General features: G+C 38.7%; 2 protein-coding genes across 7 annotated transcripts in view; one reads left to right on the top strand and one right to left on the bottom strand.

Moving 5' to 3' along the window:
- The window catches only part of nin (ninein (GSK3B interacting protein)), a 34,754-nt gene extending 26,043 nt beyond the window's left edge, over positions 1 to 8,711 (bottom strand). For 4 of the 6 annotated variants that reach the window (XM_033642949.2, XM_033642951.2, XM_033642953.2 and 1 more), the window contains exons 1-4: positions 4,063 to 4,124; positions 3,640 to 3,852; positions 2,606 to 2,699; positions 138 to 313 (exon numbers count right to left, since the gene is read on the bottom strand). In XM_033642949.2, the coding sequence (XP_033498840.2) occupies positions 138 to 313; positions 2,606 to 2,699; positions 3,640 to 3,852; positions 4,063 to 4,116 (537 nt within the window). In that variant the 5' untranslated portion in view covers positions 4,117 to 4,124. Of the gene's footprint in view, positions 1 to 137; positions 314 to 2,605; positions 2,700 to 3,639; positions 3,866 to 4,062; positions 4,125 to 8,341 lie in introns of those variants that run through there. The other 2 variants (XM_033642950.2, XM_078175234.1) reach the window with 2 other exon arrangements.
- A 4,214-nt stretch (positions 8,712 to 12,925) lies between these two features.
- Positions 12,926 to 19,510, top strand: LOC117266781 (lysophosphatidylserine lipase ABHD12-like). Its single transcript, XM_033642127.2, has 12 exons — positions 12,926 to 13,256; positions 14,858 to 14,960; positions 15,180 to 15,299; positions 15,488 to 15,518; positions 15,603 to 15,648; positions 16,615 to 16,741; positions 16,855 to 16,892; positions 17,077 to 17,156; positions 18,284 to 18,366; positions 18,576 to 18,654; positions 18,763 to 18,896; positions 19,008 to 19,510. The coding sequence occupies exons 1-12, from the start codon at positions 13,154 to 13,156 to the stop codon at positions 19,033 to 19,035; spliced, it is 972 nt and encodes a 323-aa protein (XP_033498018.2). The 5' UTR covers positions 12,926 to 13,153; the 3' UTR covers positions 19,036 to 19,510.
- The last annotated feature ends 1,394 nt before the right edge of the window (positions 19,511 to 20,904 follow it).

Below are 20,904 nucleotides of genomic sequence, written 5' to 3'. Positions count from 1 at the left end.
AACGCCTCGCTGGTGGCCTGTGGCTGCCGAGAAACACAGTACACACAAGGACAGGAGGCGATAAGGATGGCATCCCAGTGTCTGGAGGTTCAGAGCCATACTGGAAAAAACTCAGAACATCAGTCTTAGCCTTTTACCTCACGCTTCCGGGGAACCGCTGAGTCATAGTTGTCCTCAGGATCATCCTCCTCCTCAGCCGGGTTTGCATTTGTAACCTCAGAGAAGTCTGAAATAGGCTCGATGAACTCTGGCGTGGAACGGCGGCCGTAACGTTTACTGCCCTTCACAAACTTTGGTTCGATCTCAGGAGATTCTGAGGAGACACAATGATAAGTGGAGTCATGATTGTGATCACTTATACAAAATATAATAGTCAGGTTTGCACAACAGAGGTTATTATTAAATACAGAAATAAAAAATGTTCAGTGACTAATACATGTCACAGCCTTCAGCAGCTACTTCCCCAAAAGTGACAACTTCTCTAAAAGTGCTAACTTTAAAAGCCACATGTTCCCATTTGTTTAAATGAAACAGACATGAATTTACAGTTTTCATATGACTTCATACTTCATATGACCTTGGGTCGAGATGTCACATGGATGACACTTAGGTCCCAAGTTGATGCCAAAATTCTGACAACGTGATTACATTTGAGAGACACGTGGACAAGTAAATAAAAGTGTAATTTAAATAGGTTTCAGAGTAGAGCAACTAGTTTATAAGCTCCCAGCTGTTTTGGGTTTTTCTCCAGCACCATAGGTAAAGTAGGTCCCGGGGATGCACAGCTTCTGTGACCTGATGGAGCATTCTTTATGGTACATCATCCAAAGTCTTAAATAAAATGTTAAATGCCAAAAGAAGAAGAACCCCCATCAGCACAGAACAACAGCAAAAACACTTGGAAGATGGTGACAAGTGCAACTACAGCGACAGTCCTGTCTCAACTCGTTGAAAGAGAAAGTATTTTCCTGAGTCCAGTGTATTATTTGAAGTCTTTGCAATCGGAGTGCCGCGTATTTACACTATGCTGTAAAAGCCAGCAGCGTGATGAGACACTGAGCGTCTATTTTGTACTGAGTGCTGCACATTTGGTGTTTTTTTTTGTCTTTCTGATCACCATGAGATGAAAAATATTCAACCCTGGCGAACACTGTGCTCAGAATTTTCACTGTTTACCCAGCTGTCCAATTAGGGCTGGGTAATATGTCGATCTCTATATTTTTAAATCTCCTCAAAAGCACTTCATAAATGCTAGGACTGGGAGACAAAATCGAACATAACAATACCCTCGCTGATGCAAAAAAAAAGTTGTGTGGATGACTACTGTTTTGTTTTTTTGTTTTTATTTTTCAGAAAATATTAACACAATAGCAACTACGTGGGTTAAGGCAAGCGTTAAAACAAATAAAAAGTCTGGTAAGTTGATAAATCTACATCACTTTACTACAATGCAGCCTTTAAAACCAACACAATAGGGGTGTCAGTGGCTTAGTGGGTAGAGCAGGCGCCCCATGTACAAGGCTGTAGCCGCAGCGGCCTGGGTTCAAATCTAGCTTGTGGCCCTTTGCTGCATGTCATCCCCCCTCTCTCTCCCCCCTTCATGCTTACCTGTCCTGTCCATTAAAAGCAAAATGCCCTAAAAAAATCTTTAAAAATCAACACAATATCGAAAATCTAAGACAATATATAGTCTTATATCTCAATAAGGATATGATATCTTCATATTGCCTAGTCGTCCAATCACAGTGGGGAAGGGGCAGAACAATTAGCCTACTAGAATGTGAGATGTGACGAACAACTACAACAATAGAGAAGAAATATGTGAATATACTGTGGGCATTATGTAAATATGTTTCCTCGCCCACAAAATCTCATGAACCCACAGAGACTATTGCTTTGCGCTTAAAATGGATCATCAGGGATAAATAAAATTTAGACTGCATTTCATTTAAATGTTTTAAATAAAGAGGTGCATGATGAAACACATGGGATTTACGGTTTTGTTTTTTACTGTGGTATCTTATTGGGTGTTACAAATTTTAGAATTTCACTGGTATTGGTATCGACGACTAAATTTCTGGTATTGTGACACGCCTAGTTGAGACAAAAGTATCACAATATGGAAGCATGATATAGTAATACTTGTTCTGGTAATACACCTATGGGGTTAATAGTCAGTTAGTGATCACCTTGTGGGACCTTATAGAAATAAAATAACTGGGCTGAAAACATGAGGGTTAACCAGGAGTCTGAAGTATTCATTCACAACTTGAGACTATAAACAAATGTTACCAAGAAACAGCTTAGTATAAAACCAATCTTTGCATTAACTACATCCATAAAATAAACCATGCCAGCAAACAGTTCAACTGTCGGTTAATTGGCTTTGAACCTGTGCTTTTGGCTCTGAGCCTCTGTATGTAGATTTACAGCTGAATCAGCATGTGGGGTGCTCCACCTCTTCAGCCTTCACAGTCACCTTCTACGCTTGGTTGACTCACTGAGTGGAAAAAAGTTCAAAATTAAACTGATTCTAAGTTACATATTAGATTAATGATATGGCCTCAAGCTTTGTGCTTGTTTTCAGGCAGAATCTAGATGTTACCTGGTTTTGACAAGGTCTCCTGTTCTGCTTGTGGCGCCTCAATAGTTGATGACAACACCAGAATCAGTGCATTCTTGAACTGGTCGAAGTCAACCTGCAACAAACAGAAAAGAAATACAGTCTTACATAAATGTGAGGAAATGCCAGTGATGCTTAGAATGTGGAGCCAAGTATTATCACAGCAAAAGTTCATGAAATTCCTCAGACTGGATGTAATATTCCCAGTGCGTCGGGTGGAGGCTGGGTGTCCCTGGGTGTCTGGGTGGAGGAGGGTTTGCTGAGCAGAAGCACCGAGGTCACACTTCAAGAATCAACAGCTGCTAACCCTGAATATGGTGATTTTCTTTGTGCGGCGAGGCTGGCGGCTGCCGGCTTTACGTGGGGGTTTTCTTTTTTTTGACTTTATTGTTGGATGCCATGGGCAGGCAATCAGTTCACTCGCCCTCTTATAACATTTACCCCCGCCCACACACACCCGCATATGCAAGACAATAGCCATCCGTCTGTCCACACGCTTATGTAGAAACACAAGTTGATGCAAAAGTGTGGAGGTAAGCAAGTTGGATCAGTCTCATCCTTAAGCTGAAAAGTACAAACTGTAAATCCTTTAAGTGCACAATCAATTTGAGACAAACTGAGGTCCAATTGTAGAGATCAGACCAGTGTCCTTTCTATTTTCTACACTTCCACATTAAGCACCCTCAAAGAAATGCATCTATGAATGGTGATTAGTCAGCTCTGTTGTCCTGACGACAGACACCTGGGATCAGGGCTGATGGGGGCACATTTTCTCCTCAACAAGACAGCTAACAAAGCACCAAAAAGCCCAGAGACACAAAGACCTGAGAGCTGGAGTGGCTCGATGCAGGCGTCTGCCAAAGGATACACAGGGACGCCAAAAGGCCACGACTCACATGAGCATCAGAAAAGGATCAATATAAATCCTGCAAATACAAGCTTTCTAAGCACATTACTGCACGGCACTTGTAGGAGGGAAACAAACACTTATTTCAGTGGCAGAGGAATAAACTCACCCTGGCAGTGAGGCGGTCCTGGCTCTGCAGTAGTGTTTGGAGAAGAGCTGGCGTGGCATCGTCTAGGTGCAGGGACTGGCAGAGGTCGGAGAGTTCCTCCGGGCACAGTGAGCCACAGCTGCTGGCATCAAAGCTATTAAAAACTTCCTTTAGGCGCTCCTCGTAGTGGTCCTGCTCTTGGGTGTCATCCATCCCACAGGACAGCACCCTGCCCTGAAAGACAAGGAGGGAAGAGTCTGGTTTCATCACGCTGTCCATCACATTTAAGCTGATGCGTCTATTCAGAGTCACATGCAAGAACAGGAACAGAATTCAACTTTAAATCACTGTTAAAGAGGTACAACAACAAAACAAGAAGTCAGAATATCTCCAGTCTAAATTACCAGCATCATATATATCCAATTACTGCTAAGAGACACTCACAAACAGGGTGGAAACATCTAACTCAACAGCATGCGTTCCTAAAAGCTCCTTCATCTGACAGTGCCGCTGTGCGACTGAGCCACCAGCAAACCGCTCCAGCGTCATTTGTGGTGGAGGCTTTGGCTAATCCAATTAGAATGATTAGACAATCAGGTAAATTGATAGACGTGGCCAAGTCTAACACTGACCATGACTCTCTTCTAACGCCTTTAGCTTGGGGGTTTTACAACCCATGTAATTCAACCTGAGGCACAGGTGAAAGGGAAAATCCACCTTGTATACACAGTTTGATGTGGTTTAAATGCATGTTAGTATTGTTGATAAAAACGTGAGGGTTACTGATGATAAAAATGCTAAAAAGCAGCATGTTTGAAGTTCTTTATCTAAATGCTTCTTCAAATACTTCACACTGGTGATAACGACGAAGGACAAAGACAGCAAAGTGGCTCTGAACCAAGTGGAACAAGCAGCCAGGAACTAATTGGGGAAGGTCACATCAAAAGCCTCCAGCCAACATTCACCGGCTGGCAGCATCCGTTACAGAGACATGGACAAAGTTGTTACACGCTCTGTTTGGATGCATCATGGTGTAATTGAAAAACAAAGACAACCATTTGACAGAGAGCAGGGCTCCTTTGTGTCCCCCCAAAACAGAAGTCAGGAGTTAATATAATAATTAAGTAATAATTCAAGGGGCTAATCTTTCATTTTGAAGAGAAACAAATGCAAGACGTACTTGTGCATTGAATAAAAGAAAAGAAAGGAGTCAGATTAACTTAAGCAATGACATAACTCATAGACGCAACAGTCCAGGTCAGCCACCTGAAGCTTAAGCAAGATGATGTCAGTTAACATGACTGGAAATAGCAATGCAAGGCTGAGCAGCATAAAACATTTATCTCTTTAGCTTCTATTTTTACTTTCCACAAATTGTACATCGGACTGTAGCAAACATAATTCTGCGCACTACATAAGTGCTGGGGCTTTGGGCACCAGCTGTATGTTCATAAGGTGCCTTCATTGCTTTTTTTTTTTTTGCTTTTACTTGACTTCAACTACCAGCACTCCTTGAATGCCTTTGGTTTGTTGCATTATAAATTATTTTCTTGGCTTAATCCTGCATTTTTCTGTTGTTGGAACAACTTAAATCTCTTGCTATACAAATTATCATCTTACTACTTACAGCACATCTTACGGCCTTTTGGTTCCCAGCACAGCTTTATCTTTATGTCATAGCTTTTATCAAACACTCTTTGTTTTATTCTGAACTGTCTACATAGTACTGCTCTTTTACTACTTTCAGATGTCTTCAGGGTGTTTCTACTGTGTTTATGTTCCATGTTTTAATGCGCAAAAATAATTTCCTCTTGTGGGACAACTTTGTTCTTTAAGCATCAAATAAATGCTGTGTGTGACCTTGTGAATAAAGTTTGAAACGAAGAGCGCACCACTTTTTATCTAATCAGTTGAAACTTCCCAGTTTGAGCCTACATGTCTATGCAAAGAGCCTCCTGACCCCAGCTTTTCCAGCTGCTCTCACTGAAATCATGAAGCGCTCAGCCAGGTGTCCCCCACACCCCATTCTCGGGGTGCCCATTCACCGCAGACAATAGGGACAAAAACCAAATCAGTATTCTGCATCTGCACATTGGAGCAGCTTATGAAATGCAAGAAAATCATGGCTCAGCATTGTGGCAGCTTGTCTACAGCTGGAGTGATGACCTATTAAATATATATATAAAAAGAAAAACAAATGCACCAAGTAAGTTTCTATGCAAGTTTCACTCCACACACTTTGCTTGTGTTGTCGCACTGATCAGTTTGTATTCTCCAAGCAGCCTCTGAGCCAATTATCCTGGTAGCCCTCCTGCTCGGCTCGGCCACAGTGGCTCATGGTGGCCGAGGTTTGACAGCTGCTGCAGCCAAAGAATCACTCTAGTCCAGGTCACAAGAAGGAGGTTAATCCTTCACATCCTTCACACCATCTCAGCATCCACTGACACTGGTAATTATCACTAACAGATGTCAAAGCTGGGAAAGTAAAATAAAAAACAAAACAAAAAAAAAAATCAGAACTTTCTTGCTATAACATCACCCTAGTGAAACACTGATGGGTGTGCTATGTTTCTGTTGGCCATTTTGGGATAGAAGATGACTGTGGAACAAAAGGAAGTTCCCTGCCTTTTTATAAACAAACTATTGTCTCCGTGCAGACAGAATCACATCATATCTCGTATTCGCTGCGGCAGTTATACAACTGCATTCTCATAATCTGAAGTTACTGTTAAAGGAGAACTAAACATTAAGCTCACAAAATATGATCAGAAAAATGTTTTCAGGAGAACATTTTTGGAATAATTAAGTATAATTATCTAATATTTGATTCAAATATTCTATATTTATTTTCAACTGTAGGAGTAAAACCCATACTGCTTTGTACTTGCTTTATTTTTGCTATTTTTCTGACTTTTTGTGCAAATTTTTTGTGCGTGAACCCCCCAAAAAACCCTATCAATTGTCATCATGCAACATATTTTCTATCATACTGCATTTTTTCAATTGTTTGCATTACTTTGCATGGGTACAACGAACAAAAGAACAATTGCAAAGCTTCAGGAAAAACAAAACACGGAATTTGTCCAAAGAAAAGCCTCTTAAGAATGTATGAATGTTCAAAATTCAAAAACAAAATCACAATGCAGACAGAGAATTGTATAAAAACTTCCCAAGGATATCAGGAAAACAAATCTCTGTTGCGATATGCCGACATAATCTGCTGAAAATTCATCCAAATCGCTCGCTTCCTGCAGTTACTGCATTCACTATTTAGATTAATGTGCAGCTTATCATTTTGTCTCTTCTGTTAATATTATGCATTGATTATAATATGAAATATCCATAACATATGTCACTTAGTCAGGGGTCATCAATTTACTTAATGATTGTGAAGAGGTCCCTTAAGAAAAAAGGTTAGGAACCACTGGCTTAGGAGAGGGGTGTACAAATTTATTTAAAAAAAATTTGCAAAACACTTTAAACTTTGTACAGTTTTTTGCAAAGTGCATTGCACAAGGTAATCAATGAGACAGCATGCTGTTATTTATTCATTGCAAATCACATCTACTCATTTTCAACACTTTCACAGTCCAAGCTGATGAAATTGGGGGAAATATTTGCATGTTTTCAAATCAAATCCACAAAAGTCTCATTAATTACTAACCTTTTAAATCAATAAAATATGGTGGGATCACTTTTTACTGCCTCACAGTCATATATCCATCACAGTGTCTTCTTTGAGATATGCAAACAATATTAAAACAACTTGGAAAGCCACGTTTCATTCGTGGAAACTTTAGAAAAAACAAAACTTTTAAGGATTTTTAACGTCAGATGCAGAACCTCTTAACAGGATAGTGCAGCCAACTGATGAGACATTATCTGACCATAGACAAGACATGGTCTGAGGACAACAATAAAACAAAGCGATTTAATGAAGTATGGAAGAACATTTATAAGGCCCTAAAAGACTAATAAAAACATATCATAATAATGCTAATTTAGGGAAAAAGACATGGCTTGCATGACTGTGAAGGGAAGGGTAGATCCAGTGGAGTATACTAAACATAAAACTACTATAATATGTGTTTGTGTGTAAGTGGATGGGGTGTGTGAATCGGTTGGGGGATTTCTATTATGTGTAAAATGAATGAATGAACTAATGTGGTATGAATGTTAATGTGACTTATTTCTTAAATGGAGTGTATGTAATATACTGGTGTTTTTATTTTAGCCTAACACCTCAGTAGGACAGTTCATTATATACTATTTTATACACCAAAGTACATAATAAATGTTTGTCAGAATGAAACTGTCAGCAGCATCTCATGGTGGAAAGCATGAAATCAGATTAAGATAATTATTATTTTTTGCAGCCAAAATGTAGCGAATAAATCTCCATTTTGCATCCCTCATTGGAAATACTGCCTTAGTAAAGCCTGGACACATCATGACTACACCTGGTCAAAGCTAGTTATGAGCATGAAACACACGTTAACTAGCTGTTAAAGTTAGTTTAGCTAACAAGTTAAACTAGCTAAAGAGGATTCCCATAGTAAAGTGATGAGCTAGGCTAACAAGCTAATTTGTCAGCATTCATGTTGGGAGGAGGAAACGGTTTGGTCAGGACTGCTGTTGGCTCCAACTTCATCCCAAAATGTTCATGTTAACTGTCAAAGAAAGAAGAGGAAGCAGAGAAACAGTGCGGACACTGTTAGCTTACCAAAGTGTCTGAACTCGGACGACAGTTGGCTCCTTGTCCGGCTGAATTTTGGAGGTTACCGTTAAAACGCGGGTATAAAATAAAGTTTTACAACATTTCTCCTGGTGTCTCGTGGCGGCTCCTCCTCAGGTGTAAATGATGTTATCCACACAGAGACGTTAGCTGAGCTGTTAGCTTGGAGATACAGTGTGTTGTTTGATGGGGCTTCTTGTTCTGTTATGTCCACACAGCATCGGAGAGGTTGGTGGTCGCTTTGTGTCCTCGGCTGTGTCTCATCCTCCTCAGGCTGCTAGCGGATTTTGAAAAGCGGCTGATAGAGGAAGGGGCGGTGACAGAGAGCTGACTGGTCACAGGCCGGCCCCCTGTGGACCAAAGCAACACTGGTACACTAATATAACTCCACTGCTTTAAGATAAAGAAATGCTCCTGTTAGTATCTGACTGTCATATCTTAATTCAGCAATTGTTCATCATATATTGTGACTTTTTGGCACCTGGCTAGCTGGTAGCTATCAGAGGAAGTTCAAACCATAGCATCCACCCATGCTTGGACACAGCTAACAGTGTTCAGATCCTTTAGGGACTGTTCATTACTTATAAGGGAAGAGAGAGGGGTGCAAAAAGGTGGAGGCATGTCAAATATTTTTTTCAGCACTGGGGAGGGACTTCACTATCCATACTGTCATATTATACAGTAGGTATGCCAGAAGAAAGATTTATGCAGTCAAATGCAGTATGCCAAAAATATCAGGATGTTCTGCTACATCAGGTCTGATTTTGCAGTATGCAAGCCAGCATGTGTTTGTGGCTGTTCTGACCCACAATCCTCTGTGCAGACAAGATACACGACTGTCAGATGCTGCAATGACGGATGACAGTGCATTCAGGTGACTGATGACAAGCCAGTTAGTCATAACAGGAATATTAATTGTTTAATTGAATAGAATAATCAATAATCAATTAACAACAAAAGGCATTAGTATTAAATAACAATGACAGAGTGAATGGCTTTTTGTTTTATCTCCAAGGTGACAGATATATATAAGCAAGATGGTCACAGTTCAGGGCGTAACGTTATGAGGAAGCTGTATGTCCTGATCGTGTGCATACTGCATGCAATAGTGCAAAGTTTTTAAGGGCAGCTGCCGTACCTCCTGAAAGTAAAAAGAAAAAGTATGCAGTTTGGAACGTTTCATGTTTTTTTTATTTTGGCTTAGGGCACTGGTTCCAAACCTGGGGGTCCCGACCCCCACTAGGGGTCGCCAAAGCTTCAAGGGAGGTCATGAGGCCTTCTTGATTTCAAGGGGTGTCAGAAAATGTACATATCTTAAAGGATAAGGGCCATCTTTAACTGCCTGGACAACGCGAGGTCGGGCACTGGGCACTACTCTTGTGCCTTTTTTGTTCCAGCTATCAAGAGTGCAGTGGCAGGTTGCTTCTGAGGTTGCTTAGCAACCTTAATAAGCACCACATTATGACCTATTTACCTGAAATCTTGGGTGCAGAGCTGATCTTTAAGTGTGTAGGCCTATCATCCATGGGACAGATGAAAAGCTCTGGCAGCCCTGCATTAAAATGATCGACTTCTTCGTATTTAAAATAGGTCAATATTTTTATGGAAGAAGGGACAGATATCTGCCAGCTGTGATTGGTTGGTCCTCGTCACATGACATGCAGTGCCCACTGCTGTGTTCCAAAAGTTGAACTCAGTTTATCTCAGGGTGCTGCTGTTGCACCCTGAAAAATAGGCGGTCAGGAGCACGTGTTCGTTGCAGCAGCATCACTCTGAGCATGTCTGCCACATGTCTACATTGAAAACAATGGATTTTTCTGAACACAAGCTATATTCACAGAGCCTTCACTGTATGCTAAACAGCCTTGTCCTGCATCCGTGAAGTTCACAGTAAAACAACCAAAGAGCTAAAAGCATCAGGAAAAGGAAAACACTGAATTTGGCAAACAAAGAAGCCTATTGAATGTGTATGATTGTTAAAATAAATAAATACACAATACAGACACAGAATTGTACAAAAAGTTCCTACTCTTATCAGTAAACTAATCTCTGTTGTGACATGCAGACATAATCTGCTCAATCATTCATCCAAATTGCTTATTTCCTGCAGTTCCTGCAACTTCCTGCAATTACTGCATTCACTCTATAGGTTAATTGTACAGTTTAACACATGGTCTTCTGTCCCTAAAATATGTGACTTAGTCAGGGGTCATCATTTTACTTAATGATAGAAGAGGGAAAAAGGTTGGCTTAGGGGAGGGGTGTACACATTTAAAATGTTGTTTTTTGTATTTATTTTACTGTAGATTTTTTTAAATTTTTTTTCAAACATGGCATGTTTTCCACCAATCACCAAAATTACATCATCTATCATGCCCAGAAACTGTAAAACAGAAATTACTGTTGGACTTTCAACTTTCCCAATGGTCCTTGGACACACCATGTGTGATAAATGCTTCTGTTCGTTTCACATTACCTAACCAAATCTGACCTTGAAATAGTGATATTTTGTCAGAATCACTTGGTTCTGCATGTCGCATCTAAAGTTTGGACAACAATACAATTTTTGTACTAACTGACCAACACACACAATAAGAGTGAAAAACACATTTTTTTCAACTCCAGGATCCCGTCTTTAACTTTTAACTTTAAAACATCAAAGGGTGAGTTTTAAAAATCTAATGACTATGGTGGAGGGAAGGTTGTGCATTTTCCGCCAGTCACTCAGGGAGGCACAAGGACAAATATTTGTACTTTTGGGGACAAATATTTATCACCTTTGGGAATAAGTAAAGAACAGTCCCTTACTTAAGGTGCTATACAAGTGAATTAATATCAAATAAAAGTACTCATACCACACTATCAGATACTCCATTACAAGTAAAAGTCCTGCATTAAAAATGGTACTTGAGTAAAAGTATGTAAGAATAATCAGGAAAATGTAGCCTCCTTCAAGTAAAACAGGGTGGTAATCACCAATTGTGGTTACATTTGGGGGTGGGAACATTTTTAATCGACACCCTCTGTGACCCAACTGTCCTGAGGGTTTACTGGGAGTTCTTAACAGCTTAACTGACCACGTTGAACTATTTTGAAACAAAAATCTCTGATCAGGGGTTCTCAAAGTTTTGATAACTGAGTGCCTTTTTTTTTTTTTTTTTTTTACAAAAATAACAATCAACAGTGATATAGCCTGCTTTTCCACTTTTTAATACATTTAAATGTAAAGAAATAGAGAAACAGCACAGTGTTTGACATGTACTACCTGTCATTATATATATATATGTTGGGGGGGGGGGGGGGGGGTCATATCTATATAATTACTGCGAAGTAGAGAGTAAAAAAAAGTGGTATGAAAAGAAAAGACTCAAGTAGTACCTCAAATTTGTACTGAAGTACAATACTTAAGTACTGTGCATTCCACCACTGATAGCTACCCCTGTCTTTCGCACACTCTTGCACAAGAAAGGTAAATATGTGGTCTCATATGGCAGAGCACAGTGTCTGTACACTCTGCATAATGTATTCTGCAAAAACACTGTAGGCTGTTTACTCAAAACATTACATACTGTACAAAAAACTGTGTGCTATTTACTCAAAATATTAAAACCTACTGTAAAGCGTTTGGACAACTAACACTACTTTGAGAAAGCTTTTCATCTTCCCTCTTTAGTGTCATTTTTAAGTCTTTGGACCACTGTTTGCAAATGTAGTCTTATCATCTGATCCTGGGCACAAAGCGTATTGCTTGGCCTGTGGGGGGCGCTACAATAAAACTCTAAATTCAGCCAGTGTTGAAGTGTCACTTAGTACTGTACTTAAGCTGTTTTAAGGTAGTCTTCTTGAGTATTTCCATTTTCTGCTCCTTTATACTTCCACTCCACTACATTTTAGAAGGAAAAAATGTACTTTATTCTCCACTACATTTTAGAAGGAAAAAATGTACTTTATTCTCCACTACATTCAGCTGACAGCTGCAGATACTTTGCAGATCAAGATTTTACACACAAAACATAAGATCAACAAATCAAATATGCATTGCTATGGGGGAAATTACCCAAAATCATATAAAACCTGAAATTAAATTCACCCCCACCTTCTGTAACATCAACATTTTGCCTATATATGCATCAATATTTATAATCCAGAAATATATTATTACAAATCATTTCATTTCAGTCTTATTTATAAAGCCCAGTAACACAAATTACAATTAGAATCAGAGGGCTTTACAGCATACGACACCCCTTTATTTTTAGACCCCTATGGCGGATAAGGAAAAACTCCCTAAGAAAAACCCTTTAATAGAAAAATAACATAAAATAAAATAAAATAAAATAAAATAAAATTTAATAATAATAATAATAATACACACCATTACAGATCATTCTGGATATTTATTTTGATATCTAAATTAATTTTTAAAAATAATAAATTCTTTGCAGGTCTTTCACTTGTAACAAGAGTATTTTTACATGTGGTATAGCTATGTGAAAAAAACTTCAACACCCACAATGCCTTGCAGTGCCCTGTCGTGACGTTGCAACACAATGACCTGTCAGCTGGGCGTGTTTGTTGCTCGCAGTGTTTGAATCACTGTATCAAATGTGAGCAATCAGTAGCAGAGGAAATGATTAGCTGCAGTTGAACATTGACCTATTTTTCTGTATGCATGTAAACAGTCGTTTTGTCTGGAGGAGAGCTCTGCTGGATCCTTCCTCACTCCACCACTGAATCAGGGGAAAGGGGACATTGTGTTTTTGGAGCTGCAGACAGGAAATACTGTCACTTGAAGCAGCAATGAAGAGAGTTGTCTTATTTTTGATTACTGTCTACGCCTCAGTGCCTGTCATCCTCTACCTGTTCCCCTGGATACTGGGACATGTTGTATTTTCCCACCTGTGTAAGTAATACGTTTCTTTTTGTTTATCTCTGTGTTTATCCGATGTACAGTCGTTACATGTTCATGATTCATGGTGATCTAACAACAGCTGTTAGTCATAGCAACATCATGCTTAGATAACCAAATGGGTCATACACAGTGTTTTAGTTTATGTTATAATGTATTATGATACAGTGTTCTAACAGTTATACACTGAAATAGCTGTGTGTTGACATTACAGTGGGCATTATGTTATTGTATGTCATTACACATCATTCTCATTATGAAAATTTTACTTATTTAGAAACATGCAAGATCCATAAACCTACAAAGATCCAAATGTACTCCGAATCCTAAATAAAGTAAACTGGGGTTTAATACTTTCCTAAACCTAACGTACATAACTTTACTTTCTTAAACTTAACCTATGAACTTTTCTTTTCTAAACCTAACATAACTTAACTTTCCTAAACCTAACATAACTTTCCTAAACCTAACATATGTAAATTTACTTTCCTAAACCTAACTTCTGTAACTTAACTTTCCTAAAGCCATTTAAGTTTACTTTCCTAAACTGAACCTACGAACTTTACTTTCCTAAACCTAACCCATGTAACTTTATTTTCCTAAACTAATCCACCTGACTTTACTTTCCTAAACCTAACCTACGTAGCTTTACTTTCGTAAACCTAACTTAACTTAACTTTTGTAAACCTAACTTCCGTAACTTTACTTTCCTAAACCTAGCCAACAAAACTTTACTTTCCTAAACCTAAGGTACGTAACTTTACTCTCTTAAACTGAACCTACAAACTTTACTTTCCTGAACCTAACATACGTAACTCAACTTTCCTAAACTCAACCTATGAACTTTACTGTCCTAAACCTAGCGTAACTTAACTTTCCTAAACCTAGCCAACAAAACTTTACTTTCTTAAACCTAATTTATGTAACTTTACTTGCCTAAACTCAACCTACAAACTCTACTTTCCTAAACTTAACATACGTAACTTAACTTTCCTAAACCTAGCTAACAAAACTTTACTTTCTTAAACCTAATTTATGTAACTTTACTTGCCTAAATTTAACCAAGATAACTTTATGTTAAGTACGTAGCATTATGTTATGTATGTGACATGACAGTTCCCAAACATGTTTGTTTTCCTAAACCTAACTGACATCACTTTACTTGCCTAAATCTAATTTACATAATTTTACGTGCTGAATTCTAACCTACATAACTTGATGCTAATTCATTGGATATCATGCAAACCTTTATAGGAGGATACACTAATAATATGCTAATAAAAAAATACAATACAAATTTATTGCACAGCCTGATTACATATGATAGGTCCCCCTCGAAATCTACACCTTTGAACAATATATTAGGATAAGGTGTATACGTTACGATATGATATGAATCAATTCAATATGATACAATATGATAAATACAATAACACAATATTATGTGATATAAAATGATGGTATATGATTTGATACAGTACGTTACAATATGATAATACAATGCAATATGATGTAATACAATATGACAGGATATGATCAGATACTACGCAACATATAAACATTATACTGACCTTGAGTGCTCTTGCCTTCCACAGTGAGGTTTCCATTCTTTGTGGATCTCAGCAGACCTGAAGACGTGCTGAACCACACATGCAACTTCTACCTGGACACAGAGGCGGATGTCTCAGTCGGTGTCTGGTAGGTCGTTTGTATGCTCCTGTTTTGTCCAATGAAGTGCACCAGTTCTTGAATATACCATGAGCACATGCATATTCTTTACAGGTGGCTCCTAAGTGAATGGGACCATAATTTACTCATTTATCTGCACGAGACCACTCAAAACAAAAACCCTACTGAAAACACAGGCGTATTTGTTTGTCTTTCTGCTCCCTAGCTCTCTATCTTTGTGTCTCACAGGCATACACTCCCCGCCAGCCAATGGGAGAAGGCCGCGGGGAGAAGCCCTGAGTGGTACCAGGAAACGCTGGGAGACGGCAGTCCTGTTATTATCTATCTCCACGGCAACGCAGGGACCAGGTGGGATGAGAGTAGCATTATAGGGACCCTTGAATTTATTCTAATGGAGTCTAGTGGGTATCACATGACTGCTCAGGCTCCTGGGTTTATCCACAGGCACAATGAACACAAGGGATTGTGGGTCACAGTAAATGAGACTGAAAACCATTTGTTTGTTTGTATTCATTGCTCTCATGTCATTTCTGCAGAGCCTTAATTCACAGAGTGGAGCTGGTGAAGGTACAGTGCCTGTTTTAAAGCTTTTTACATTGAGCAATTTTGACTTTTTGCTTTAGATAAAATTCTGATTTTTGTGTGTTGCAGGTTTTTAGTACTGTAGGGTACCATGTCTTCTCTTTAGACTACAGAGGTAAGATGCTTATTTTTGCTCTTTAAAGGGATAGTTTGGACTTTCTGGGGTTGTATGAGATACGTATCCATAGTCAGTGCATTACCTACATTAGATAGCAGTCAGCACGCCCCCAGTTTGTAGAAGCAGACAGGAGTACTGACACATAAGCTAAGCAATGTACTGCAGTGGATGGGGGCAGCAGGAAAACGTATTTTAGCCACCTAAAAAAAATCAGTATCGGCTTAATAAATGGACGCTATATGTAGAATACTTTGATTGCTTTAGTTGCTGTCCTACAGTTATTTCCAACGGGGAACCAAAGCTGTTATCTCACTCTTTTCAAAGCCATTAAGGAAAACCGTGATTTAACACTTAATCACTTACTTATTACTTTGGCATTTAAAAGTTTTAGTTCAGATTCACCAAAGTCACACAATAACACAAACAAACCAATTGATCGAGGCTGCGATATACCAGCAGCTCCTGTGTTCAGTGAGCTAAGATTACTGTTTTTCTAAATGGAGTCTGGTGGCTTTGATGAGAGCGTAGATGGGCAACTGAAGCCGTTAATGGCTTCCCTGTCAGAAATTGCTGTCTGACAGCAAGGTAAAGTGATAAAAATACTCTCAATATGGTGTACACTTAAACGGATTTAGCTTTTCTTGGGTGGCTAAAATAAGCAGCCGTCCTCAGCAGTACATTGCTCAGCTTCCTTGCTGGCTATTTATAGCCCAGTGTCTATGTAGTGGCCCGAAGAAAAGAAAAATGGTTGATTTGACACTCATTATTAATATTATCATTATTATTATTATACATAAATCAGTGAGGAAGTAAACCCGATATAATAAACACAAAGGAGTTAAAGTTGTGTAGTTTATTCAGGTGTAAAACATATTATATTATTGATGTATTGTCCTGTTACTCACTGTACGGTATTATAAAGATACATTCATGATTTTGAAGATTTCTGTGTCTTCTCTTGAGGTTTTGGAGACTCCAGTGGGGAGCCAAGTGAAGCTGGAGTGACCAGTGACGCCCTCTACCTGTACCACTGGGTAAAGAAACAGAGCAGAGGTCCTGTCTATCTGTGGGGACACTCGCTCGGCTCTGGGTCAGTTTCTCTAACCACAAACTACCACTGTCCATGACATTAATATATACAACAGATGTATAAGAAATGTATAATATGAATTATTATTTTTGTTGTTGTTTGTTTTGTTGTAGGGTGGCAACAAATGCTGCATTGAAAATACAAGAGCAAGGTGAGTTTATGTCTTTAAAGGACCATTTCATTGATTAAATCTTTTTCTCGATTCAGTCTGACACCATAATATTGATAAATATTGACTTTACAAGCCTTGGAATTTAACTATAATACTCCATTCATATTTTTTGTTCCTTTTTTATCATGTTCTTAATATTTTTTGTTACTGTCTTTGCTATCAGGGTCTGTGGTTGATGCTTTAATCCTTGATGGAGCATTCACAAGCGTAGAAGAAATGGTCGCCAAGCATCCGATCGTTAAGGTGAGACTAGCTGGCAGGTTTTTTTGTCAGTCTGCAGCTCCTCAACACAGTTATCCAAATTTTTATCTTGTTTTAAAAGAATGCCATGTGCTTCTTTTTTTTACTGCTTTTTTTGTCGCAAATATTTGTAGGAAAATGAGAAGAGAATTTAGACAGTTGAGACCATACAGGAGCTAAAGAGATAAGAAACACTGGTGAAAGAGGAGGGATGACGTGCAATAAAGAACAAAGTCGACTGGATTTGAACCCATAAAATTGTATTTATATGACAAGACTACTGAGCTCTGCTGCTTCATCTGAGAGCAACAATTAGACTGAGTTTATGTCATGTGGTGTGGAGCAAGTGGACCCAAACTCAGGAGAATGCAGCAGGCAACAAGTACTCCAATATAGAACTTTTTAATAAAAGGTCTGAGCAGTTAGATCACCACATGATTCCTGAGCACGGTACTGCTGCTGCTCACCGCTCCCTCAGGGGATGGGTCAAATGCGGAGAACAAATTTTATACACTCAGGTGTGTGACAATCAGTTGGACTTTAACTTAACTTCAACAGTTAAAAGCAAAACTGAAGATCACATAATGAACCCAGGATCCAAGAGAGACTGAACTGAAAAACAGGACTTAAACACCTCTGTCACACCCAGCAAATGAGAGCAAACGTACCTCAAAGCTTGTTGCACATTGTTTCAAATAAACATGGTCTCCAACACAGTAAAATTCTCAAGATGTTGTGCACCATTTTGCTGATTTTTTGGGGCTGAACGCAGCCCCAGACACAGAGCAGTCGGTGACAGTTTAAATTTATAAGGCCTCCAATTAAAGAAAAAGAAAGACCCAAAGATTTCATGAGATCCAAGATCCAAGAGATATTAGAAATGTCAAAATCTCTAAACAAAAAATCAAATTGGTAACACAGGTCACCACCTCGACCTGTGGTTCCAGATGGGGAACCACGGGTCGAGGTGTTCTGCTGTTTCACTGGGTGTCCCCCAGGGGTCAGTATTGGGTCCACTTTTATTTATCCTCTACTTCATTTGTATTCTGAGAGTATTTGTATTTTTATTACTACAGTACACAGGAAATGGCAAAATATTTCTACACAGATTGTACCCTGTTTTCTTCCAGATGTACAAGTTCCTTCCAGGATTTGAGGGCTTGTTTTGGAACATATTGGAAAGGAACAACATTGTGTTTGCTAATGACAAAAAGTAAGTATGCTTTTTATTATTTATTTTTTAACTTATTTTGAAGTGCTCATTTGTTGTTCTTATTCCACTTCTTGGTTTATTGGATTTGCAGGGTTTGCAACTTTTGCCTTATCTTGTAATAAATGCTGAGAACAGAGTGCAAAAGAATAAGCACAAAATAAAATATATAGTTAACGAATCCGTCTCTGACTGTGAAAACATCTCCTCAGTTTAAAGGTCTTGAACAGCCCACTCCTTATCCTGCATGCAGAAGATGACCATATTGTTCCTTATCACATGGGTCTGAAGGTACATTACATCTTTATGTATGCTTCCTTTTACTGTTTACATCATTTCCTTGTGGATATTGCTGCATCTTTGTTGAATTACGTTGCTTTTTTTTTTTTTTGTCCGCAGCTGTACGAGATATCACTCCAGGCTAAGAAAGAGTATGACAGAGATGTTCAGGTTGAAATGATCACCTACAGTGCAGATCTTGGATACGCCCACAACATGATCTACTTAGATCCTAATCTGTCAAATGTTGTCGGGTAGGTTTTGTCAAAACTGAATAAGAAACAGAACAAGAAAACTGTGTCTTTAATCGTAAACCCTGTCTATAAACCAAAATACGTGTGACATTTCATCTGTTTTTGTTGCAGAAAATTTCTACAAAACCTGAGACGGTAGATCGCCATCCTCCAGAGATGTAAACAAGACCCAACAGATTTATTTTTATCACAAAACAACAGCTCTGATTCTACATGTTATATTACACACTAAGTTTTTATTTCAACACTGGAAACAATACTGTGACTCACACTGAAGTAAAATAAATAAATAAGTTAATAAATCTTCTGCCTGTAATATAGACAGGATTTGTAGCTCGGTACTTGTAGCATAAAGTCGTAGGAAGGTGATTAAATATTCAGTTTAGTCAGCTGCTCTGTTGCTGCCTTCCTACTGAATTCCTGACGTGCAGAAACTCCCACTGATCCTGTCGGAAAGCATTTCAGACATGAAGATGATTATTTAACCTCGCTCTCCACGCTGACTCCTGGTTCACTGTATCTGTCGGTGCTAAAAGACTGTAACAGATGATTCTTTTAATGCAAGTGCTTTGACTTCAGCGCTCTGACAATAAAAAGTGGTCGGGAAATTAGAACGTGCAGATGTGATTTCTGAGACACCCACAGTTCTTGTAGAAGGTTAAGTGATGTGTGACTTAAAGGTTAAGAGCATGACGAAGCAGTAAGTGATCTGTAAACATAATAGGCAGCTTCTCAGTTGTGACACAGCAACACACAACACACACACAACAACATTTTTTTTCAGAGCTCTGGCTGTTTCTTCAATCGCTTCTCTCAGGACAGATGAGTTAATGTCCTACCCTGCTCAGAAGTATCAAGCACTTGAAATTAACTTCACCTCCACCTGCTGTGACATCAACATTTTGCTTGTGTATCAACGCATCAATAATTGTAATCCATTAATATGATATATAATAATGTAACACCATTAAAAACCAGAATTTTTTAATATTTAAAGTACATTTTTTTATGATATTTTTGGACTTGCCAAACTTTTACATGTAATATCACAACTACCATTACTGCTATGACAAAGACCCTCAACACTCACAATACCTTGCAGTGTAATTCGGGGAAGTTGCAACACAATAACCTGTAAACTGGGTGTGTTTGTTGTTTGTTTTGTTTGAATCACCATATAAAGTGTCAACCAATAATAGCAGGATAGACTGGTTTCACTTAAACATTGACTTATTTTTTCTGCGTCTCACCACACTAGTGTCGTTTAGAGGTGAGCTCTGCTGGATACCAAAGCTGTCAAATAATTGTAGCGGAGTAAAAAAACAATGATATTTCTCTTTGAATTGAAGTGGAGCAGTAGTATAAAGTTGCATGAAAAGAAAAATGAAGTGACATAGTTGTACCTCAACTTTGTACTGATGTACAGTACTTGAGTAGCAACATTCCAAAGCTGATTGCATATTCTCGATCAAGGAAGCGAATGGTGTTGTCTTATATGTCAGAGCACAGTGTTTGTACACTTTGCATAATGCACTCTGCAAAACACTGACATGTCTTTGGTAAAGCTTTTCATCCTCCCTCTTTAGGTTCCTCGACCACTGTTTGCAAATGAGCTAGGCACAAAGTGCACTGGTTAGTCTGTAGAGGGCACTACAATAAAGCCCTAAATCCAGTGGTGGCACGTCCCTGAGTACATTTAGTACTGTGCTTCAGCTGTTTTACGGTAATCTGCTCGAGTGTCTCCACTTTATCCTGGTTCATACTTCTACTCTCATACATTTCAGAAGGAAACAGTGCACTTTATACTCCACTGCATTTTTTCTTTTTTCTTCAGTCACCGTCTGAGTGACTGGAGGCAGATGGACAGATAAGCTAATGTCCAACCCTGCTCAAAACTATGACACACTTGGTTAAAAATATTTACATTTTTAATATTTAAAGCACATTTTTCAATAATACTTATGTGCTTTTGCTCAAGTAAACTTTTGAATGCAGGACTTTCACCTGT

Source organism: Epinephelus lanceolatus, chromosome 15, assembly GCF_041903045.1.
Source record: "Epinephelus lanceolatus isolate andai-2023 chromosome 15, ASM4190304v1, whole genome shotgun sequence".
Taxonomy (NCBI): domain Eukaryota; kingdom Metazoa; phylum Chordata; class Actinopteri; order Perciformes; family Serranidae; genus Epinephelus; species Epinephelus lanceolatus.
Note: the sequence above shows the minus strand (reverse complement) of the source record. Positions and strands in the feature narration are given on the sequence as shown.

Bases quoted from the DNA above. Each gene is read 5' to 3' on its own strand.
- LOC117266781 (XM_033642127.2), top strand. From the start codon at position 13,154: ATGAAGAGAGTTGTCTTATTTTTGATTACTGTCTACGCCTCAGTGCCT. The intron at 15,300-15,487 runs GTGGGATGAGAG...TCATTTCTGCAG, and splicing joins CACGGCAACGCAGGGACCAG to AGCCTTAATTCACAGAGTGG. The intron at 16,742-16,854 runs GTCAGTTTCTCT...GTTTTGTTGTAG, and splicing joins GGACACTCGCTCGGCTCTGG to GGTGGCAACAAATGCTGCAT.